This window comes from Neodiprion virginianus, chromosome 5, assembly GCF_021901495.1.
Source record: "Neodiprion virginianus isolate iyNeoVirg1 chromosome 5, iyNeoVirg1.1, whole genome shotgun sequence".
In the NCBI taxonomy this organism is placed as follows: domain Eukaryota; kingdom Metazoa; phylum Arthropoda; class Insecta; order Hymenoptera; family Diprionidae; genus Neodiprion; species Neodiprion virginianus.
In genome coordinates, this window is record NC_060881.1 from 21,392,886 (window position 1) to 21,418,447 (window position 25,562).

Genomic DNA, 25,562 nt, shown 5'->3' on the forward strand with positions numbered 1-25,562 from the left:
TGCAGTAAAAGAGTTCGATTTCTGCTCTAACAATGTTTGTATTGAAAATCACGAGATGTCGGTTCTGAAGACTCGCGCCATTAATCGTTCTCAGTTTTTTTTTCTATTAAATCGAATTGCGTCACGGATTAAAATTTTGTTTTCAACGCACTCCAATTACCATAATATAATATATTGGTTTTGAATCGGCAGCTGCCAATTTCAAGCCTCACCATTCTCAAAGCAAGTCTCCGATTATTGATTGCGTGCATTTTCTAAGATAAGCTGCGACTATAATGAAACTAAAATAATTGTCGATGAAATCGGTTATAGGATATACATGTGGCATCAGTCTGTAATTATTACTTACTATAATTCTATGCATGTCTGTTATTTTTGAGTGATCTTGTATACATTTTGATGTCTTCGCATTATATGCCACGTTCTACATTGATATTCAATTCCCCGATGTCCACCTTGTCGCAAAGATCGGACCACCGCCGAGGAATTCCCCAGGGCAGGATCTCGGCGACAACCCAGGGGGTCCGAACCCCCGACCGTCGGGGTGGCGTTGATATTTCAATAAATCAGTAGAGAATTCCGTTGCTACCCCGTGAGGCCGATAATTTGTCCGCCCACTTTTGCCATTCTTTTCATCTTTCTCAGAGAAACCGGTAGCCGAGATCGGTATTCAAACTCGCGTATCGTCGGCGCTTTTTTTACCTTGGTTTCTCTAATTTTTTAAAAATCGATATTGGTTTCAAACGAAATGTCCTTCCACTCGCCGTACTTGGCTCGCAGCTTGCGGTGTACATTTATCATCACCGTGACCTAGCAATATATTTATATGTTGTACATAACGTGCTGGCGACGTATAACGCATGTTAAAAGTGCAAGCCAGTGCAGAAGCAGGAGCAACAGGAGCAAGGTAACCGCAGCAGCGGCGCACCGAGACGCGGGACCATTAACAACTAGGAAAAATATCGCAGCTGCTACAAAACGATCGTGGATCTATCCTTTACAAGATTACGATCTTCGCGCACAACGCTATAACGCAAAGCTGCAGCCGTTTCTTCGGTTTACACGCATACTATCACGTTACAATTTATACACACCTAGGTGTAATACATGTGACGTAATTAAAAAAGTTGTCGTCACATCTTGAAAAGATGTATAGGAAGCTTCGTGAAGTGTAAAAATCTGGCAGCGTACAGATCGATGACCCTTAACAAAATCCACTCAACTTTAGCGAGGTTGATTATAAAAGATCCAACTTTCACGTGACAATTACAATCCAAATAACCCTATTATACGGTCCCCGATGATAAAACAATTATCTTCTATGCTTATACACAGGAGTTAACTGTTTTATCATCAGGGTTCGCAGAGTTACTTGGATTGTAATCGTGACGCCAGAGTTGGGTCTTTTACAATCAGCCGCTCCATAGTTAGGTAAATTTTATCAGGGGACATGGAGATAAAAATAAGGTTAAGGGAAAGGATAAGGAAAGATTGAAAACCTTCGAAAACTCTGAAAAATGAATGAACATTCAAGGCAGTGAGTGCGTAACCACTAGCAGGTATATAACCTAAGAAGCTGGTGCAGTATACAGTGGCACTTGTCAGGGGTAAATAAAACGGCACATACCTGTAACCGACATCTTGAGAGAAGACGCTAGCTGAACTATAAGCTTTGACAAAAGGACCTGACGCGGACCTGTGCATCGCTTTGGTATGTATTGTAAATAAAACCATCATTCGTCTGAGGTGTTTCCACGTTACTAGTGAGTCCCGATGCTCTACGGGGACCAAGTATAACAGAGATCACGCATACTCAGAGCGCCAAAAGAGAGAGGGAGAGAGAGAGAGAGAGAGAGAGAGAGAGAGAGAGAGAAAATCGAGTTTTTCTCATTCAGCAAAGGAGACGATACCTACGACGGGGTCGCCCAGGAGACCGACGACTTACCGGTGTTCAAGGCGCTGTTTGGGGTGTCGCCCATTGACTCCTGAGGGTACCGTGAAGGAGAGAGAAAGAGCGACTCTGGCACAAAGCGTCCCGTCAATGACTGGCCCTCGGAATAACCGAAGGAGCGATGTAATCGCCTGGGAATGGCAAGATTCCGCGTTTTATTCCTTTCTTTCCGCTTTTTCCTCTCCCCCCTCCTCCACGGTTCCCATTGTTGGCCGTTGGGACACACTGATACAATATTATTATGTATAGTTGATCCAGTAGTGAGACGCTAATGTGTCACGGTGTGTAATAGAAATGATGTGGAAGGAGTGAAACGTGGTCATGGCTAAAAAACTACTCGATGAAGAGATCCTCGCGCTACTTCGCATCGTGCGACACACGTGCACCACCCCCACGACCGCAGCTAGAACCCGCCCATATTAGTGATCCATCACGGGGCCTATAAAAGGGCCTTATAGGAATCTTTTCAAAAATTTGGCTGGTTAGGTTATGTCGTACACAGCCGAGGCCGCACAGTGATCCCACATTTAATGTAGGTAAGTTTAGTTATGAGAACGTTTTTTATATATACCCTATTATGCGGCGATCAGATAAGACAAGTGAGGAAGAGCTGGATATCCCCAACGAAACGCCCGCACGCATCATTCCTCCGCGATATTATATTAGACGAAAATATTATATTATATAGACGATTGTAATGGAACGCGGAGCGAAGTTCTTCGTGGAGGGTTTTCATCCTTTTTTCTTTTTGTTATTCACACGAAAAAATACCAGACGTCTTTCACCGTGTTCAAAACGAGGAAGTCAACTCACAGCCAACCCTCATGCAACGCGCGTCAAACCAAACGACAACTAAAGAATTATCCTCTCTATCTAAATTCACTGATTCAGGGAAGGGGAGAGCTGGCTTCGCATCCAGGTGCCAACCCCGCGTTCATCACTTCACCAAATCACCCCAAGTATTTCCCTGACTTTCCAAGAGTTTTTTTTTTTCTTATTCTCTTCATCTTATGATCCTCTAATTTGTTCACTGGATTTAGACATAGTAACCGACTATGTTAAACTTCACTGCAGCGAATAACGCGACATCATCAACAAAGGTGAATTCCAGCTGCTCGATGCTTGTCACTGTACGAATTCGGAATCAGTTAACCGGTGATCGTAAAAATTACCTGTAAAAAGAATTTATTTTCCATTAAACAATTAAAAGGTGCAACGTACAAAATGCTTCAAAGGGTTACGACATCCGTCTGCTGCGTTGCAAATATTGTCATCATCACTTTCGAAAGTTGCGACACACTCCCGTGACGTATTAACGTTCTATACCCGATATAATGTGTTATTGTTATTTGTATATGAGGAGTGACCGAAGTCCCGAAATCAGAATGACAATGGGCTAGTCCAAGCGCGCAACAACTTTTAGCCATCCCTGCACTCGAGCGAAGCCGCAACAGGCCCGTTGAGTGCGTCGGTGAAAAACACGCATTGTCAGTAGGTATGTGCCGGCGGGCGGGAGTTAACAGGATTTTCAAGGGGGTTTGCCTATTTTTCTGACGAGTACCCACCGCATTGTTCGCCCTAATATCGTTACACTTCACTCCCTTGTGCCGAATTTCTTTATCCTATATTGGTTAGCCAAATGGTATCCGTCATCCCAATGACCAAACAAACAAATTTCAAACCCTTCGAAACAGTTACTCTTTATTACTCTTGTCATTTTCTTCAGCAGCCAATAAATCTGTTAGAATATTCTACTTTTCGTGGAAATACAATCGATATGTAGACTTCAAATAACGCATGGGTTCGAATCGATTTCAGGATGGTACAAGCTACTACACCATCAGTAAAATCCAGGGAGAACCTTAAACTCAGACTTGTGTTGTCCGGTCTTAACCGTAACTTGGTACGATTGGTATTCACTCCTCGTTTTCTGATCGAGGAGTTGGAACTGGCTGGCTGGGTTGGGGTGGGTGTACAGTTTCACCGTGGAGCCTCGATCGTTGTGTGTGAAGGTGTAGAGTAAAATGCGTATTGAATTGTAGGGAAGGTATAACGGCGCGTGCTGCAGCATTGGCACGACAGTCGAGTGATAGTCCAGGTGATGGGGAGGACAGCCGTAGGTATGCGTGTACATGCAGTTCCGTTTTCCTTGCAGTGAAGGAGGAATATGTTGCTGGAATAGTCGGGTCCCGTCTTTCTCTCTCGTTTCGATCAGCTAGTCGACTCTTGTAGGCATGCGTCGAATCGTCGGTTAAGAGCTTAACACTCGATGAAAAACATATGTTTGGATCGTGGACAATGCCGGTGCAACGCGAGCCGACGGGCAGACGCAACTACGTTCGTAGGCATCGTTTGAAACACCACCAAACACATCCTTACCGTTATTGTACCACCATTGTTTGATTCATACTTATGATAGTTCGTATCAATTTATTCACTGCGCCAGTACGTACAATCGAAATTCAAGATAGGTTCAGGCTTTTATACGTTCAACCTCAAACAAACGGTCGTATTCTAATGAGTGTTTAACGGGGTGCCCTAGTCGATTTCGACGCTGTCGTATCGAAGTCCATGTATCGCAATCGCGAAAAGGGCTCAACAACCCGATTTTATACACAACCCTGAACAAAAACACTCTGTGCAGACAATGCATTTTCATTTGGTGTAGAGATAAAGGAATGAGACGAATTTTATGAATTTACTAATGCGATTTCGTAGAAACCAAAAGCTATTTATTGAGTGTTGAATTGAATTTCGAACAGTTTCCCTATCCATTTTCATTCGAATAGTATATTGAATGGATATTGAATAGATCATTTGTGCCTAAATTTCGAATTTCTTGATGTACCAATCGAGGCCATTAATGTGATGGCAATTGCGAATCGTTTTATTGTGGTATCGTTACAGCTAGCTTTCAGAGGTTACGGACGTATACATATAGATATATACAACATGACCACTGGAACCCTGCTTCAGCCTCTTGATTTTCGTGTCTCAGGTTCGGAGTCAAGCGGACTCCTGCGAGTCCGGTTTCCTTATCTATACCGTCGTGCGAGGAGTAGAATTGATCCTAGGTTCCTCCGCGAGCTAAGAGAGCGAGCTTACAGTTGATGGCTGTTCATCCCTCACCGATAATCCCAACCGGGGAAAAGCTAAGTCCGCTATGGACCGCGATAATTACCGATAACACTTGAGGTCCTCCTCGAACTAAATTCCTACCGGGCTACGGACAAAAGAAAATGTTGACGCAAAAAAGTTCAGGGAGCCGTAAATTGACCTGCATACTTGTTCTTCCAGTATTTTTCGTATTTTTTTGCGAACGACGCACTGCACCCTACCAAGAATACTGGATAATTATTGGATTCGAAGTTGCGTTGCTGACCAGTGGCGTAAGAATCAATTAATCTAGTCAAGCATTGTTCGATTATTGGAAGTGTGAACGGCGTAGAGGCGAAACTTCGCGAGCTCAGGCGTCTTAACCGGTTACCGTTTTCAGTGCGTCTCTCAAACTGCTGACATATACTGCTATACCGTCTGGCAAAAATCTGCACGGTGCATAGACGCGTTGATATATTGAGTGATCTTGGGGTAAAAGTTGAAAAAAGAGAATAAGAAGTAGAAAACTGTGGTAAAAAGCAGAAGGTACTCTAAAGGCAGATGCGGCTTAGCCGGCGACCGCAATGCCGTGTCTAACCTAACCCAACTCAACCCAGCCTATGCGCAAAGTACTTGCGTCTGCAGTACGCAATTTAGTGTCTATTTCTTTCTTTTCTCACTTTTCTGTTGAACGGGTGATTGAATAAATACGCTGAAAGTCAGAGCACCAGGTGCAGTAGCTGCATAATTGCTGTAGTCTTTTAAACTCGTAGCTCTGGGAATCACGCATCACGCGACCAGCTCGGCAGACTGTATCACGATCATTTGCGAAGATGATGAATTGCAGATTGTCTCGAAAGACGTTCGGTTGGGATAGGTTAAGCCACTGGTTTGTCGGTTAAAGCCGAATCACCTCGCAACCAGTCCGGCTGGTATTACTGACCTATGCTCACACCGTGCACATACGGCAATCCGGTATTCATACTTGCGCACGTTATAAGCGCGGCAAAGCCCCAGAGGAAGAGAAAGAGGACTCGTGGGAGAGGGGGAAGGAGACGGAGATAGGCGTGATAGATCGTCCACCTGGCCCATGTCCCTTAAAGCCTACGGAACACTCCGTTCCCCCTCTTCTCGATTATTATATTCTCTTGATAATTTCCTTTTTTTGCATTAATTTTTTTCACATACTCTCGAATCTTGCATAAACGTTGAAAACCGAAAACATAGAAACTTTCGCGATTTCGTGAGGGCGATGCAGAACGTGAACGCGACGAAGAAAACCATGAAAGTAACGAACGACGATGTTAGGGTGATAAAAATCGCAATGATGGAAACTAATGACGTGACAGAGTGTGAAAATGTTGAGTAGACGGAAGAATTAGATGGAAGAAAAAAATTTACGGCAACGGGAGAGAAGGGCAAGGAATTTCCCAAGCTGTGTATGAAAAGTACCTACTCTAGTACTTCGCTCTCCGACCCTGACTTGACACGAAATCAGAACAAATCGAAATGAAACGATAAGTACGTAGGCACTAGAGAGTCAAGCACTCTTCAAGAGTGTGTGAACCAGCGCGGTTGCTACAATAACTATACCATACTATGTCACATGTATTCAGTGTACGAAAAACTGTGGTGATGATCGAGGGCTCTTCTCTTTCGGCTATTTCGTAAAATAATAATTCGCCAATTTCTACTGTTTTGCATAATTTATTTACTAATTTCTTATCAATCACAGAGGGTTAACATGTTCTTGGAATATACGGTAAATAAAAATGCTGTAAGAACACTGAAAGTGACAGTTTAATTATTAATTATTTTTATTATTCCTATGCAATTCACGAAAATTTAAATCAAAAAGTGAAATAAATACTTTACTCAAAATCAGATGATGCGTTATAAAACAGTGATTCATCGTGGGAAATTGAAAAAGTGGCATATCTATACTATTAAAAGAGATTTTAAATTTCCAATAATACAAAATCGTATGACGGTTACAAATTAGGTATATGAAATGACCATTCATACCCTTGCATAGCTAAATTTGTGTTTGCACATCAATTTTCATGTATTGATGCAAAGTTTAATACACACGATAGTCGACATCAAAACCCGCTGAGAAATTTACAAATCATGTTTAGTAATGATAAATTTTTTACTGAAAATTACAAAATTTGTATATTAAATTATTCGTAACCAACAGAGTATTAAAAATGCAATATAGTTTAGAATATTAACCGTGGTCGAATTAAAAATACGACGCATGTAACATGGAATATTACGATAAAGGAAAAAATTTTCGTATACTTGCAGCTTGAAATTCCTTTACATACACGTGATTGACAAAATACACTTGCATAATAATATTACTACACGGTGAATTTATAATTAAAGCACACTTCTTTAATTGTCAATATCGCGTTTGAATTTTTATAGACTGTATCTGCATGAAAATATTTCCAACAAATGTGTATTGAATTTCAGACAGATTCTTTCGACAATGTAGACTCGGTAGGATTTTTAACAAATTTCGTATTAACAGCTAATCTAGATCGAACCAATATTTTACAACCCAAGTCTCTTTAGTTTCTCTCTTTACGTTTCCTGATTACTATCGTTTACTCGCATGTTTTTTCCTATTCCTGTTCCAATTTCATTTTTTTCGGTTTGCAACGTGTATGGGAAAAAAATTTTAATGGCTACGGGTTGTTTTTTCCACCTCTCATTCTCTCCAGCAATGGGTAATCCTACCTGCGTGCGGTTGACTCGCGCGTGAAAAAGCGCCCAGCCCCACATCTCTCCGCAAAATTTTTACCTCATACAACCGCGCAACGACCCCCCGCACTGTTTGGACAGATTTGATTTTATCGCGGTCCCCTGCAACCACCAATACACGCGTGTGTATACCTGTATGTAGGTATCCACATACGACACTTTTGTACAAGTATAACACATTTTCACCGTAAGGACTCGACTTTTGAGTCACGGTGTGGAGAGTGAAGAGAGAAAAAGAAAAAAAGGACAGAAATCGTACCGTATACGGCAGATAAGATCTGCCCTCTATACCTTCGTATGTAACGTTTAAGCATGTACCTACCGTATAAGTAAATCATTATTTTCGAGGGGTTGAACCGAAATCTGTATCAAGAATACCGCATCGATCCCGCGTTCGATATTAGGCAGTATAATATTGATTTGTTGAAATTTTCAATAGGATACGGTGCTGGTGGATTTCTCGTTCCAGATATCGTTGAATAACATGATCGAGAATAACGATGACAGATAATTTATTCACGATAACACAACGAGCTGCGATTAATGAAAATTAAATGAACGGCAAACGATTTGGGTATTAAGAAAGGTAAATCGATTAATAATCAAACGCTTTTGGCACAAATTGTGAGCCTCAACTAAATGCACATTGATTGACTTTAGCTATAGCCGTTCAATGGTTGTTTTATAGCTTCTTGCAGGGAATTAACTTTTGCTGAACTCCGGGAGTGGTAGTTCTGTGAATCTTATACGTGAAAATAGTTGAGAATATTTTTTATGATCAAATGCAAACGTCGTCAAGGCAAGAGATACCCTCATAGGGTAAAGCCTCAACCAAAAGCACAAAGAAGACTGCCCGTCGCGTAATTCGGCCGATATTCGATTGACGCTCGTAACCTTCCACCACCGCCGCTTTTTCAACACTATAGAAGCGCACCTTAAGTAACAGTCGTCGGTGCCCACATATCGGGGTCGTATTTCGACCCTGATGGATTGAGATGAGGAGAAAAGCGTAAGAACGCTAAGAAGGTGGCCCAGGATATGGACAGTTATAAAATTGTACGTGCAGAGAGTGAATATGTGAAAACATGAAATTCGTCAACCGGAAACGAGATTGAACAGGTATTAGACATTCTTCGGTTGGCAAATCCAGCGCATCTACCGTAGCCACAAATCGTGATTCTCTTTTTCAACACGTGAGCACAGGGAAATAGGACGCTCGATAGCCAGATTGACGCTTTTGACATTCTCATGTCACCTCATTCCATTCTCAGCTCACAAGTCTAATTCCATCATTCGCGAGTTTACAATTCGAAATTGAGCAACGGAGTGGAAAACTCCGTGGTTATTGAATTTCAAACAGGACAAGCTCTCGGAGAGTTTTATGCTAATCGCTGTACCATGTGAAAAAAATCCCGTCACTTCCAGTTTGGAGGGAAAACGGAAATCTGGTTCAATTCTGTAAAAATCGAGTCAACGAATGGAAAAACAATCGCTAAATGTTGCAGCTTCTATGGCCACCTTGAATGCTTACAAACGGCATTATAACGGCACGGTTGTACTTCATAGATTCTTCAATGTGCTGAATGCCGCAACCGATATTTTGAGAAGAGCATCATCATCATCATCATCGCATCGTGGTATATATTTTAGCGAAGGTATACGGGCCACTTGAGGGCTTTGAGTAGTCGTCTTAAGGGTGTTTTTAAAATACACTTATTCCACAATGAAATACAGTGCCGAACCTAACCTGATCTGTGCCCTAACTACCTATACCTACCCCTTTGTAAGGCAGAACAAGCTCGTTCAACCCTCCTTGCAGAAGGTACACATACCGATGTCCATTATAAACACAGTAAAAGTATCGTAAGTGTAACCGAATAGTTGGTCAAACTTTCATTCTCTCTTACGCAATGCAAGAATAGATCAGTCTATGAAAATTTCACTCACAATCATCCCACTATCTTCTGAACAATAAATCCTGGCAAATCGGATTTGAATAAAATCGAATTCCTCGTGTTGTTGAAAACTTTTACATCGCTTCTCAAAATACAATTTTTCGTAGCAACCATAAGTTCTGACAAAATATAGTTTAAGTTCTTATTTTATTGACCAATTCGTTTTTTTTCTTCCCTACAATTGATCCTGGTCATGATTTTATACCACCATGGAAATTATTCACACTTATTCAACAAATATTTTGGCACTTTTGGATGCTCGGTTCATTAGGCAGTACATTGTGATGGTTGTAAAAATCACCGTGATATGTCCAGTTGCAGATGCAAATACTACCACACTGGACACGCTGTTCGATATAAGGAAAAACTCCCGATTCCCTTACATGTCCACGATGATTTATCATACTTTGTGTACTACGATATACCGTTCGAAGCGCAAAATCCCTCGTGTTTCTCTATTTTTCTATGGTCTGTAATTGCGACTGGACCGAACCCCTGCGAAACCTCCCTATGGTGACCCCGGTCACACATCGTCATTGTTATGCGCTCAAAACACCCCTAAAAAGCAGAGAAATTCAATTTATTCATTTCATCCGTTTTCACCAGATCAAGAGAGATGAAAATCATTCCTATATTCCGCGTACATGATTCGTAAAGTCGAAATTCCAATTTTTGTTTAAAATGGGCTTTCGAAACATCTGTTTTTCTGGAATAGAATTCTCGTATTACTCAAAACGACATGTCATAGATGTGAAATATATTTCTCATAGTAATGAAGGAGATAAATATGGAGAAAAAAGCCCAGAAACATACTTGTATAAATAAAATATTATAGTTGATCGGGAACGAAAATCCAACCATTTATGTATACCTATATACGCGTATGTTACACAGTGGTGGAGCATTCATATCGAGTAGCGAATCTTGAGTGAGAGACGCCCCGCTGTGCATTTGTGTTGCTGCTGCTGTGTGCTCAGAACGCCTGCCTTCGAGGCAGCCCTGTGCCTGCACAGCCACCTAGATCCACCATTGAATGGGGCTACTGTTCAACTAAAGACACTCAACAACCATTGTGATTTCTCGGCCCTTCTCGATCGGCGCTGCTGCTGTTGTTACCTCCGGTGTGGGTATACACTAGACTGTATCAAAAAAATCGACTATTTTTTTTTTCAAATTTCAAGTCGAAAACATTGTTCCAACCGACGAAAAAAAGATGCCGTCCAAGGTTCAGCTTTTAATATTAATATTTAGTGGTGCCTCGTCGCGATTTTATATTTCCAAGGTCCTTTGTTGACCTTTGACCTTAAATAACTTTTGAATGAGTAGATTTATCATAAAATGATGAAAAAAACCTTTTTTTGTAGAGCGTTCAATTACCTACAAATACACGTTCCGGTCCTATCGGTACACTAACGCGTTGATGAGTTATAAAATTCCATAGCTAAAAAAAAAAAAATTCCCATGTTATTCAAATCATGTTTTACAAAAATTCAAAGTTTGAAATAAAATTTTTCCATGTTATTTACATGGGAAGTAGAAAAACGCGATGAGGCACCTTTAAACAATAATATTAAAAGCTCAATCTTGGACAGCATTTTTTTTTTTTTTTGTCATTTCAAGCAATATTTCCAACTTGACTTTTGAAAAATAGTCGATTTTTTTTATACTGTCCAGTATACACATATGCATGTGTGCTATATAGACGACTTCCAAAAGTAAGAGATAGAAGAAAATATTGGGAAGCAGCAATAGCAGATAAAAAATACCATTGTAGTGAACCGATTGTATCGAAATTTGCCTGAATTTGGGGTACACCTACGCGCCTTTCTTGAAAAAAGGAAGATAAAATCTTGAAGCTGAACGTTTTTCTTGTACATTTTTTTACCCTCGAGTATTCACAGAAAGGCAGAAGGCAACAAGTCGAGCTTTATTCAATCTCTTCGATTTTTTTCATTACATACTACGACCGTATGCGATATTGTTTTTCTTTTTATATCATCTTCTTTGTCTAGATTGAAAAATTATAAAATAAAGGTAAGAATAATTCCGAGGGACAAAAAGAGAAGAAAAAGGAATAGCATCAAAGAGAAATACTTTTTGTCTTAGAAAATTGTGAAAATGCGAATTAAAAAAGAAGTCAAAAACCTAAAAAAAGGCATGCTCAGACTTCTATCGGTATAAAATAACACAAATGTTTACCATAATCGTGATCATGAGATTGGTCGAATGTTATAAATAAATATTAGGACGCATGTAGAAATGTGGTTCCGCGACTACAACGATAAATTTCTGTTCTCGGAATCCGTCCGCGTTCTGTCGATAGTTGTAGGCTAATTTGTGAAAACCGACTTTATCGACGAATGGTAACTAGTGACCGATCGCGCTGTTCGTCGCTGTTCAGTAAGAAACCGATGGTTGATGCAACATGCATACATAACTCCGTAGCAGTTGATAATTTATCGTCGAGGGGATGATCTCTGCATGCATGATATGAAGATGCTTCTGATTAATTAATTAATCGGAGTAAGTAATGGTCAGTTTATGTTTTTTTTGTTCCAGTTTTGGTAATAGATGAGATAAAGAGAAGGGAAGACGACAAGAATAAAAGTGATAAACTCGCCCATTAACCCAAGTTAGCTTCATCAATCGTACAATAGATATTATTCTGTTATACAAGCAATAAAGACGCTCATATCAAGGAATATGACTTTCCGATCTGAGGAAAAGTTTGTCGAGATACCAGAGGTCAGCGACGACGGAGTTAGGTAAGAAATTGTAGGGTAAAGAGAAACAAGGGCGAAAAAAAGAAGAAAGGTTGTAAAATTGGGTTCGAATTTCGAATGAACGGTTTAATTATCATCAGGAACTTGACGATCCGTCGAATAGAGGAACTCACCTTACAATTGATCAAGGAAATAAGTTCGAGAACATTTCCCAAGTTGATTTACAAGGAGGCAAGAAAAGGTGGTAGAGTAGCTGAACTTGAGGACAGCGTTGAACAATTTCGAAACAGACAAACCAGCGCTCGAAACTTGAGCGATTCTGCTTTGAATCCGTTGACCTCATTTGACAGCTCAAAATCGTTGAGTTGGCTCGTTGACGATGAAGAAACCCCGCAGAACGCCCAAAATCCTGTGAATAAGGATTTGGAATCAGAAAAGGATTCTGACACTGGCAGATCGATAACTGTCGATTTCAGGCGAAAGCAGAGCAGGAAGAACCTCGCTCTTCTCGTCACTCTCATGTCCCATGTTCACAAAATGCTGATTAACCGCACAAGCAAAACTCGGCGATCCCTCTACTACGAACTTCAGTCCGAACGCAACTCGGCTAGACTCGCTAAAAATCAACGCATCCTCGATAACGCCGTTAACCATGTTGCCAGCCTTCTGGAATGCCCACCATGGCAATTGGGTGAGATTCATGCATCTTCTTCAATTTTTATTTTGTATTCTTCAGCTTCTTGTTAATCTTTTTCGCATCCTGTGGTGATATTTTTTATTTCACTCTTCATATTCTTTCAACAGGTCTATTATGTGTTTCTTCTTCCGTTTTTGATTACATTTTTGCTATCTTTAAAACGATCCTCGTGTTCCTCTTTAAATTATCCATTATTGGCCTTCTTCTAATTGTAAACATAGAATATTACGTAATATTCCACTCATTTTCAATCTTTTCAATACTCTTATTATTATCTTGAACTTCTTCTGCATAGTCATTACATCATCTTCCCTTATATCCAAGTGTCTCATTACAATTTTCACGTTGTAAGTCACCTTATCTTTCGCTTCAATGTCTTTCATCTTTATCGCATGTTCTTTATCATTTTTCTCACCTTGTTCATCACCTTTGTAATTGATCCACCTTTTTTCCTACCTCGTGGAGCATAATTAATTAATCATCGACCTTCCAAATTTTCTTTATTCGCACCTCTGGCTCGAATTCCCATCACATATTCCAAATCCTGACCAGGTTTCACCGCGACAAGTAAAGGTCTGGTATGCGGTGACCTGAGTCTGACTTTCTCAAAAGAAGATTTGGTCAGTTGTGAGGTTGCGGGTGGTGTACTAATACCGCAGAACGTCAACCGAGTCACATCGGCTCGAACCTCGGCCAGATACGTTTTGGTAGTCGAGAAGGACGCCGTTTTCCAGAGACTCATCGGCGAAGAATGCACACAGTACCTGAATTGCATCCTAGTTACCGGAAAGGGATACCCGGACATCAACACGAGGATGCTGGTCAGCTTTCTTGGCAACAAGCTCAAGCTTCCGGTTTACGTTCTCGTCGATGCCGATCCATTCGGGATTGAGATCATGTGCATATACAGGTTTGTCAAGACTCCTCTGGTCCCTTCCCCCTTTCAATTACTCCTCGAATTTCTTACTCCATTGAAGATACGGATCAGCTACTCGATCGCGGGAAGATCGACAGCTGGCTTTCCCCGGTGCTCGATGGATCGGCATTCATCCATCCGAGTTCTCGGCCCTTGGTCTCTCCTCCAAACCTCTCGCTGCCCCGGATAAGGCCAAAATAGCCGCGCTCAAGAGCCGCGAATACGTTGATGAGACGATTTTGGACCAGCTTCAGCTTCTGCGAACTGGAAAAGTCGACATCGAAGCCGTCGCCGGTCTCTCATCCCGGTTTCTCACCACCGTCTATCTTAGTAGTAAAATTACCGCCGATAATTATCTGTAATACCTACTAGTATTCAGTTGTAAACAATTTTCGTTACATAGGATTTTCGTTCATAATTACTATAAGAGAAAATAAAATGTACAGTGTTGGCGCGTTTTGAAGGACGTCGAACGATGTATCAAGTATACGACAGTTCTTTCACGTGATAACGCCACAACTTAAAGAAGGATTTTCTGCTTTTAAGTGTTTGTTAAATTCCTTAAAGCACTTGGTGCCTCTGAGGATAAGTTCGAGGACCCTCGGTATCTTCATTGTCATCCAGAACAATGAGTTGGGGTATTTTCCTAAAAGTACCCAAGTAAGTAACACTCGAAAGACTCTGAACCGAGGTTGATGATCGAAGCCGAGGAAGTAGTTGCTCAGCTGGCAGAATTTTTTCGATGTTTCGAAGCTGGTTCCTAAAGGTAAGAAAACGAAAAAATACACGTTATGACATATTTGATCATTTCCACTTGATGGTATGAAAGTTTGAAATTCTTGTCCTCACCTACGATGTAGTCGACGGTTTCGTTTCTCTCTACAAATCATCGTGAGGTATAATGCTCGTTTCTCGTTTATCTTCGAGGTGAGCTGCTTTGTTTCTTTTTTACGACGGAAGATTTTCCTTCTCTTTATACCCCGTTCTCTATATATACCGTTCCCCTTTGTATCTCGCGGTGAACGCATTGTTTATTCGTGTTCATTCGCTTGTGGATAATGGGCTTTAGACGGACTAACCTTGTTTCAGAAAAATTTCGGAACAAAATCTAAACAAAATTTATGTTGAATAAAAATTGTAATTTCCACTGCGGTACGCTTGTGATATCGGAATATATTTTTTTTGGGACAATATCATCAACGCGTTGATAATTAGTAAAATACAACCGTGAGAATGAGAATATTCAATATGAGCGGAGAATAAATAAACTGTAGTCGGTTAATTTTGACGTGCCGATGATACTAATTTCTAACACAAAAATACTGAAGAGCAGAATCGATTTTAAAAATCGATCGACATCTACTCGAACAAATACCAGTCAAGAAATAGAGATCCTCGTACTGTTTTATCAACTTTGCGGTACTGTCGGCAACATACCGGGTGCAATTTTTTTCGATCCACCTTTCCAGGCGTGTACCTCTTTTTGTCACATACGACCTACGAATGAGAGTGGGAGGAGGGATGATCAAAGTGAGTCGTGGTTATTTTTCAGGTAATGTAACAGTTTATTGAAAACAATTTTTTGTCGACGCAGCTTTCGTGCTGCATACGTACGTTGGGCGAGTATCGCTGATATTAAAAAACGCAGATTAATAACACGATTATATTGATTATCCTGTTGGGCGTATTACACGAAATTTCTCTTTTTTTTCCCTCGTCTCTATTTTTTCCCTTCTTTTTTCATTATACGTAGTTAACTATCATATAATTTATATGCGTATATATGTATATATATATAAATATGTATACAATAATACATAAATATATATATATATACATGTATATTATTTATTACATATGTAGTATAGAATATACATATATACATATTATTCAATACTTGTATGTATATATGTATGTATAGTATACGTAACGATCGACGGAACCGGTATGCATATACTCACAAATTATTTGTTTCTTTTTATTTTTTTTTTTTTTTTTGCTCATTTGGTATGAATATATACATAGACCGTTACATTTTCACACTTGTTACAAATTTCCAGAAGAGCAATACAAACAATCGCGAATAAATTTGACACAACGTAAATCTAGCGAATAAAATGAATCGTTTCAAATTCGTGAAAACATAATGTTTTTAATTGATTTTGCGTCATGGCAGAAAACAATAATTAAACTTGTACGAAGCGTGTATGGTTCTTTTTTTATTTTTTCAATCTTGCTTCAAAAGCTTTCGAAGTTTCCTTCACGTTTTTTTCATTCAATCAAACAGATTACATCAATTACAACGATGATAAAATTCTTTACAAATGTGTGTATATCCGCAAATATTGATACATTATTGTCTACCGATTCCGTGGATACATTTTCTTTTTAAACAATATTAATAGTAGTTATCCTTACACTGGAAGTAGGCCGACTTTTTTCAAAAATCGGGGTTTCAGTTATTATTATGATTAATGTTATCATTACTATTATTATTATTCATTATTACATCATATGCATGTATGCATGTATACCAGGGTGGTCCTTATTTGGAGGTCGGAAAAATTTTCAATGGGATGCCCTCACAGATCTTTTCCAAATCATTCCGAAAAATTCTGTGTAAAGTTTTCAAGCCTCTGCGTCAACTGAAACGCGTGCCTCTAACAATAAGCTCCGAAAGTTTGAAACGTAAAATAGATGTAGTTTTTATAGCCAGTTATTTCGATTTTTATGACTTTGGTATAAATTAAGGGACGGATTTGAAACTTAGCGTAGTTGTTGCTTATAATGATACGAACAAATCCTAAGTATATCAAAATTTTATCATAATTTTATAATATATTTCTTTTTCGTGTTCGGGAAATTAATTACAAAATATCGAAATTTTCCGGGTTTGTTCCTATCATAATCAGCAACAGCTTTGCCAAGTTTCAAATCGGTCATACAAAATGAAACAACTGGTTAAAAAAACTACATGCATTTTACATTCAAAACTTTCGGAGCTTAAAGGCACGTGTTCCCGTTGACGTAAAGGCTTGAACTTGAACCTTACACAGATTTTTTTTAACAATTAGGAATATATCTGGGGGGCGTCCAATGAAAATTTGTCCGATCCCGAAATAAGGACCGCTCTAATGTATACATACATATGTATATAGCCTAGCAAAGGAAACACATTTTACCAACAACTATCATATGTTATTACAGTAAACCAATTCTATGCGCTGCTACAAAGATTCTTTCTCATTTTTATTTCTTCATTTATGTTCTTTAATAGCTCACAATTTTTTATTAACAATATCATTTTCATCATTATCATGCATTATTGTTTCTTCCCTTCCAATAATTATTATTTTTACTGTTAGTATCATTATTATTATTATTGATTATTGATTAACGGTATTGTAATAATTTATTGAATGTTATCATCATCATTATTAGAATTATTATTATTATTATTGTTATCATCATCATCATTATCATCATTATTATTATTATTATTGAATTTCTCATGCTTATCACATGAATATTATAATTATTGTTATTGTTCTTATTGTTAACGTTAGTAAATATCTACATTCATGTTGTTAACTAATGGATCAATTGATTGATTGATTAATTAATAGTCAATTTGTTGTGTTAATATTTATAGTTAATAATTGATTGTAGTTGCTTCTGGGGAATTCAGGCTTCAGTTCAAAGGCGAGAATGTAATAACCCTTAATTTTTTTTCTTTACCTTTCTATACTCCTACCCTTCGCGTGTTTCTCACTTCTTTCGTTCGATATTTATCCTTCGTGGCTTTTTCGCTACCGAATTATCATCTCAACGCTATTTAACCAGTACAAGTCGAATATATACCTCGATTTCCGGACTCACGCGGTCATCCCGGACTTGCATATTTTTATGTTTATCTAATGTATGTGTAATATGTATTATATATGAACAGGTAATATAATAAGGCAATAATTAGTTTAACATTATACATCTATGTACAACAAGAATAATAATAAGCATAATAATAATAATAATAATAATAATAATAATAATAATAATCGTGACAATAATGAGAAGAATAATAGTAATATTAATTAATGGTAATCGTAACAACTGTTATGAATCAGGTTCACGGTTCATCTTATTTTAAAGTTTCTTTTCTTTCTGTCAGAATTTCGCGCGTTAAAATTATTATTATGCTGACGAAATTATTGTTGTATACATTTTACTATTACAGTTTATTTCACTGAATCACAATTCTAACAATTCACTTACTGTTAAATTCGTCGTTTTCATTATGCCGTTATGAATGATTGAAATTATCGACTTTGATGCGTTGCGCGCGTCCGTCCGGAATTTTCAAGGTGCTTATCCTTGTTTCTTTTTTTCCTCATTTGTATTGGAAAGTATTTTTTTCTTTTTTTGCATGTATCAATTAACCATTAGTCCTATACCGCTCGTAGCTGTCATGCACATAGCTGATTCACGTTATACAAGCGCTTCTATACACTGTTTGAAAAATCTTCTTGCAATTATAACATGGTTGCTGTCAATAATGTGACAATAAATTGACGAAATTTTTGTACACAAATTATAACAGTTTGAAACCAGTACTCAAATTTTTCAACGAACATCTGATATATCGGTTAATTTTGAAATTCCTGTTCGTTGTTCACCTTGAAATCTATCGTACTCAATTTAGTTTCGAATCAATATTTCATTCCCTGATTTTATTAATTTCTTCTTAGTATTGTGGTTGATTTTTTTTTTTTTTCAACTAGGTATGCAATTTTCTTTCCAATATTTTTTTTCCTTTTTCTAACCCCGATTCGTTCGCCACTCACGACAGACATGATATTTTTAAGTACTATAAACACGTTTCATGACAAACAGCCGAAACAAGAAGTAAAGAAACAAATTCGAAAATTTTCATTAATCTAGACACAACAATTCGTGAACAATCAATAATACATGGATCTCAATCAATTTAAATATTGTAATAATGTGACTCTTGACAAGAATATATAACTGCTGTAGTATATATATATATATATTTTTTTTTTATACATATAAATTATATATATATATATGTATATCTCTTTCTCTCGTCAAGTTTATTCAATATTTTCTATTTAATTTAGTATGTTTTTTAAATTTAATTCTCCTCAGCTAGTTCTTATTTATTGTTTGATTAGTTGCACTAGCCTTGATTGTCGGCATAATTATGTAGAGGCTGCTTATAATTTTAATTAATATGTGTTTATACAATTATTATATATTACGAAAGCAGCGTTATAGCGTGGCGTCGCCGTTTAATCCGCCCGAAAGAGAAGATGAAAAAACAAAAATCGCAAAATTGAAAGAAGATCGAACCTTGAGGGGTAATAAAGAAACGCAGAATATAATCTGGTAAATGTTTAAAGTGAATCATACACGAGAAGAACGTGAGGAATTACGGAAACCACAGAAAAGAAGAAGGTTGAAAAGTCGAAAAAACGGATTTTGAAAATATGAAGACGGAGAAAGAATTTTAAAAAATAATCAAAACGTTCCATTTTGAAAGTTTTTTCTTTTATCTTGTCCCGAAAAATGGAACAAAGAAAAAATACATACAATATCATCGATGATGATGAATAACAATCGTTCAGAAGACATATTTTTTCGGGGTTTAAGTAAGACGTCTTGAAACGTTAAAGATGAACGAAAATTTTTGTAATACCAATGACGAAAAACTTTACTGGCTGAAGAAAAAAGAGTAATATATTAATGCAAAGATACGCGAAGAATAAGATTTGAAAGTCATTCTGACAAAGATGGCAGAGCAGGGATAAAAATATTGAAAGAAAAAATTTTTTCTAATCAAAAATCAGTATCGAAGACGTCTTCAAGACGTTTATTCACTCAGATTCAATCCAGCGGTTATCGCAAACTCGATAAAGACAAAGGGAAGCAGGGTGTAAGGGAGGCCAAGATTTCACTATTCACATATATCCAGGGGAGTTCCTGAGGGTAGAGAAAACTGTTTTTCATAGCGTGATAATTCTCAAAATTGTATACAGGGTATCCCAAGTTTCGGAGACGGAAAAACTAGCAGTAAAAAAAAAAAAAGAAGAATCAGCAGAAATAACGGAAATTAGAATACAAGTGTCGAGAAAAAAAAATCATGACAAGTTACACGAGTGTGGACATTGTAAAACTAAACGAAGAAACTGAAATCAAACGAACGGATGCAGTCAAAGGTTTATGTAAAGTTTAAAATAATATAAATCTTACATTCACGTGTAAGTTCGTTTTCTTCTTCGAAAAGATGAATTTAGGGAAAATAAAAATAAGAATTTACAGGTACCCTGTATGTATTTATATATATGTATATACTACGCATATATATACATGCGTAGTATATACGTATACAAAAACATATAGATATTATGCGTATTGTTTTAATATTAGTTATTTTTTGTCTTGTGTTTTTTTTTTTTTTTCTTCATGTTGTTTTCCCGTTGTTTTTTTACAATTATTTATACAATATGCATTAAACCCTACGTGGAATTTTTATTACAATAATAATAATATATAACATTACTGTACATATACAGACTATGTAGGCGCGAAGCTATACAACACAGTTTTTCTTATATTATACCTATATAATGATAATACTAATAATAATAGTAATAATAATAACAGTAATCATAACGATAATGACCAGGTAGAGGAGCTGAGGATTTTTAATTTTTATACGAAGGTAAAATTGACGACGCCGACCGATGAGAAATTTTTCCTTGTTTTAAACTTCATCTTTCTTTGCTACCTGCCTTGTTTTTTCCTTTTGCTTCGCTTAAAATTCAGACGTATATTATACATGTCGGGGATAATTGTGAGCTGCGGGAAAAGGATGGGGCAGAAATGTCGATTCAGTGAATAACAGCTTTCAAGTTTAATAATTACATGTAAGGTATATCTATATAATACGAATGCCGATTCGGCCTTACAGATATTATACAAACCCGTATATACATATATATATAGATATATACAATTTAATGTATATATGTACGTATATACGAATTGCCATACTATAATGTGCCTCGAGGATACAAATAATGTGAAATGGAAATATTCGCAATTTTATCATATAATAATTTGTTATCTCGTAAGAACAATCTAATGAATTATTTATCATGTATAGAGTGGTTAAATCGATCGTTAAGATCGTTCATTTTAATATTCACTCGCAAATTCATATTTCCTATTCTCTTCCGTTCAACAATTAGTTTAATTTCCGGGGAATTTACCATTATGAATGAAAATCGTCGACGGGTCGTGGAGGGTCGATAGTTTAGTGCCGGAGCGGGAGAGATAGAAAGAGAGAAAGAATGGAAAAAGTATTTTTTTAAAAAAGAAAGAAATATTTTCTCTCTCACTTATTTTTTCTTTTTGTCGTTGCTCCATTCGCAGCTGTATAGATATATATATACATACATGTATATGCTAACTATTAGCCTCCGGGTATTTGGCTAATACAGCTCTATGACTTAGGTAGATAGGTAGGCCTTTTCTTCGTTCGCCACCGTGGTAAAGAGGGAAATTAACCTCAGGCACTAGGAGGGCTCGAGGGTGAGGCACTCGGCGAGAAAGTCCTCCATGGAACGGTAGGCGTGCTCGATTACTCCAGTCAACTCGTGATCCTCGTCCGCGTAACTCTGAAATTCACGTCTGATGATGAAGCATTTGAAAAAGAAAAATACGAAGAGAATGAAATCGCAGGAAAGAAGGTAGACAAAAATCTAACCTTGTGTGGTAAAGCCGCAAGGACAATGCCAAGCAAATATCCAGACCACGAAGAATTCGAATAAAATTATTATGAACACGAGGAGCGGCGTGAAAATTACTGTCACCGGCGTGAAAAGAATGAACAAAAATGCGAAGATGGTGAAACGAAGAAGATAAACCTGAACCGTGCCCTGCTGATAAGGTTTTTTGTCGCAAAATCTCCTGTGTATATGTAAATCGTTTAGTAAAATTGCATACAATATTTTCAGAAACACTTGTGAGACGATTTTTGCGGGATTTGAGGAGGGGGGGAATTTCAGCCGTATGTAAGGCACTGTAAAACGATAGAAAACAGCAGAAAGTTCGCTCACCTGATACCTGAAGATCACTCCAGCCTCTGCCAAAGCTTTAGCAAATGCAACGCCGTGTGTGTAAGGAGCAGTGAGGTCAGCCAAACCATGGAGAAGGTAGAGACTGTGACTCGGGACCAGTCGGGCCCTCTGAGTGAGATCAGCCTCGACGTAACCTTTGTAATTTTCGGAAGGTGCGCCAAGGACTCGTTCCGTAAAGGCGGAATCTGAAAAGAACCGGAATCAGTGGTCCACATTGTTCAGTGATGAATTTGACAGTACTATTTATTGATGAACAGAGTGCAACGCTTATCCAAACACGAAACCGAGTGAGTTTATGCTAAACAGGAATTTTCCTGTGGTTCCTCATTGACAATACAAGTTAAAACAAGCTACAAACTACGGAAACCCAGTGTGGTCGATTTCCAAGTTACAAAAACTCGATCTAGGGTGAATTGAGAGATGTTTTATGTTAATAGACAGGGTAAAACTATTTTTCAAGCGTGGACGTGAGTCAGTTCAAGGTGAGGAATATTTTTCCTAATGTTCATCACTGTCAATTTATATGAAACAGAGATGAGAACTGTGAAATTTGCGTGCGATCGACTCGAACGTTTCATGATTTTTATTTCACCGTTATTGAGGAGCGGAGCGCTGTCTTTAGGCTATGAACTCACTGTAGTAGAGCCAGTCGGCTATAGGGCTGACCGCGACTCCGCATTTGAACACGTTTTGCTGGCTACCAAGGACCATGGCAGTGACATATCCGCCATAACCCCAGCCCCAGACTCCGACTCTGGTCTCATCGAGGTACTTGAAGGTGTCGAGAAGGTGCCTGAGGACGGTGAGCTGGTCCTGGACCTCAACGCCACCGATCCTCCTGAATAAAGCTCGCTTTCCTTGACCCCTGGCACCTCGGACATCGAGTCTAACGTAGACCACGTCGTTGTGGCTGGACATGTACGTCCCCCAGTCTATACCGAACCTATCGGTCACTGCCTCGCTACCTGGTCGACCATTCACTTCCACCAACACAGGAAATGCTGCGTCCCGAAGCTCCTCTCGCCATGATGGAGGCAGCAGCAACTGGACCTGCGCTTTCCAGCCTTGGGGAAGTGGGATCTGAACAGAGAAAGAAGGATTAGTTATTTTCAACCGCCACATGAAAGATGATGGATAAATTTTGTCATTCGAGATTGATCAGTGAATGTTGAGCAACAACAGTGCATGCTCGTTTCTTGCGGAATTGAATCATCGCAAACTCTTCAGAGATTGAGATTAGTATTCGAAACGCGCTTAGAACCAATTGTGAACAACTGGTTATCTGATTAGTAACGGACGCACGACTAACCTCGAAACTCTTACGTGTCGGCAGTGCGAGTTGTGATAGCTTATCTGCCCGTTGTACCCTGGTGTCGTAAAGCACCCTGACCATTTTGTGGGTTATGACCGAGTGAACACCGGCCAATGGAAGCCCGGGACCCTCGCAGTGCAGGACGTAAAACCCCTGGCCACCGCTCTCTGAGAATGGGCTAACGGAGCCTCCGAAGTGTGTGCAGTTGGTGTAGTAAAGTCTGATAAAACGAGAAATGAGGTTAATAGACTGAGCAAAATGACGAAGACAAGCTTTTCTAGGTCTTCCTTGACTAACCTACTGCTCCACAAAACACCACCGAGATCGCATGTTACGCAAAGCGGTTCCAGCCGCCTCGGTTCTTCCGTTGTCGGGTCCTGAACAACGTAAAGATGCCTCTGACCTGGCCGCCGCTCACGCGTTCCCAAGTAGTAGACAAGATGAGCCTGAGTGTCCCAGGCGAGGATTTTGCTGACCTGAAATAATTTGCATGGGTGAGAATTTGAGGATTCGGCGCGAGGCAAAGCCGTGTAACCCCATACGCACCTCGTAACGGCCGTGGGATATAACGGCTATCCTCTGCTGGGTCAGAGTCACGTGTTTAATGTGTGTGAAGTGTTCCTGACTACCCTCCTGGACAGCGGCTAGAAGCAGGAAGCTGTCACCATCCGGGGCGAAAACCGGATGTGGTTGAGCGTCTAACCACTGCCCTTCTGGCGCTCGCTCTGAGTGCGTCTCCTCGCAGTTCCAACTCGGTGCATGACATCCCGACACTACTGAGAGATTCTGGGATCGCGTCATCCACACCACAGATATTTGCGTCGCGTCGTTCCCGACCCAGCCAGCCGATATAAGGTAGTATTCCCTGAAATTTATAGTGATGCTTGACAAATTGAAAAGAAGAAAGGTGAAAGTGCCTCAAGAACGTGCCCTTGATACTCTCAAATTGGTGAAACAATTTTCAAGATAAGGAAATGTCATTTGTTTTGTAGTAATTCCTCGACTATAGGGTTTTGGACTCGTGCGAAACTGTTTGGAAATCCTGAAGAGTATCCTGAAAATTGACGATTGACCTGTTCCACTCATAAATGGTACCTCTTAAACGAATTTTATCAACTTCAACTTCATCATCACCCTAATGCTTACTGTCCGTCAAAGATCGGCGGAGGTTTCAGCCTCGTTCTGGCGACTGTGGTGTTGGTACCGTTCATGGCAGTTGCGTTGGCGAGGTCGACGAGCCAGAGGTCGACTTCAGGATTGGGCGATCCAGGCGTGGGATATCGGACAGACCTCGAGGGGGGGAAAGTCCTTTGTCTGGACGACGAGAGGGGGCCAGCGTCAGCACCGTCCTGACCAACGGGAGTTCCAAACCAGGGAAATTGGAAGGCCGATACCCTGGTATCGTTGAACGATGCGAAGAGGATGTGGGACCCACTCGGACTCGGCCAGACGACTTCTGACCTCGGCAGCACCTCCTCCTGGTAGAGCCAGTCCGGAACTCCGTTGTAAACAACACCGGGTATCCCAGTGTCCGTCAGACGCGTGTCCTCGCCCGCCGACGGCGTCGCTCTTAAGTATATGTCGTTGTCCGATATCATCAACAATGATGTCGTGTTACCGAGCCAAGCCGCGAACTGCAACCTCGTTTGCTGCACTCTTGGCGACGTGTTGAGACGTAAAGGCGTGTGGTGGCTGGAGCGACAGATTAAAAAGTCAACGTCGGTGTATTGCACTTCAAGATATTCTTAATCAGGAAGTGATGAGAAGAAATCACCTTCGTAAAGAATATTTTCGTTAATATAAAGATATTCAGACTTTCCATGAATAAAATAAAATTAATACCATAGAAAGTGTTGAAAATGGTAGGGAAAATGAGGAAGAAGTAGAACACAATATTAACGAATGGTGTGAGTTGGGAAAATGGAGAAGAATAATGATACCACGAAAAAAAAAGTTGAAAAAACTGACGAAAAAGTAT

At 39.2% G+C, this 25,562-nt stretch overlaps 2 protein-coding genes across 10 annotated transcripts in view; one reads left to right on the plus strand and one right to left on the minus strand.

Annotated features, from left to right (window-relative positions):
• The window catches only part of LOC124305290 (meiotic recombination protein W68), a 58,334-nt gene extending 43,339 nt beyond the window's left edge, over nucleotides 1-14,995 (plus strand). Inside the window, exons 2-5 of the mRNA XM_046764545.1 lie at nucleotides 12,334-12,539; nucleotides 12,638-13,188; nucleotides 13,747-14,104; nucleotides 14,172-14,995. Of these exons, the coding sequence (XP_046620501.1) occupies nucleotides 12,478-12,539; nucleotides 12,638-13,188; nucleotides 13,747-14,104; nucleotides 14,172-14,472 (1,272 nt within the window). The 5' untranslated portion in view covers nucleotides 12,334-12,477 and the 3' untranslated portion in view covers nucleotides 14,473-14,995. The remainder of the gene's footprint in view (nucleotides 1-12,333; nucleotides 12,540-12,637; nucleotides 13,189-13,746; nucleotides 14,105-14,171) is intronic.
• Nucleotides 14,996-18,835: 3,840 nt separating this feature from the next.
• LOC124304641 (inactive dipeptidyl peptidase 10) overlaps nucleotides 18,836-25,562 on the minus strand; it is a 43,474-nt gene continuing 36,747 nt past the window's right edge. For all 9 annotated transcript variants that reach the window (XM_046763127.1, XM_046763130.1, XM_046763129.1 and 6 more), the window contains 7 exons: nucleotides 24,731-25,276; nucleotides 24,131-24,449; nucleotides 23,882-24,060; nucleotides 23,582-23,804; nucleotides 22,908-23,352; nucleotides 22,252-22,457; nucleotides 18,836-21,810 (listed from right to left, as the gene is read on the minus strand). In XM_046763127.1, coding sequence (XP_046619083.1) covers nucleotides 21,709-21,810; nucleotides 22,252-22,457; nucleotides 22,908-23,352; nucleotides 23,582-23,804; nucleotides 23,882-24,060; nucleotides 24,131-24,449; nucleotides 24,731-25,276 — 2,020 coding nt within the window. In that variant the 3' untranslated portion in view covers nucleotides 18,836-21,708. The remainder of the gene's footprint in view (nucleotides 21,811-22,251; nucleotides 22,458-22,907; nucleotides 23,353-23,581; nucleotides 23,805-23,881; nucleotides 24,061-24,130; nucleotides 24,450-24,730; nucleotides 25,277-25,562) is intronic.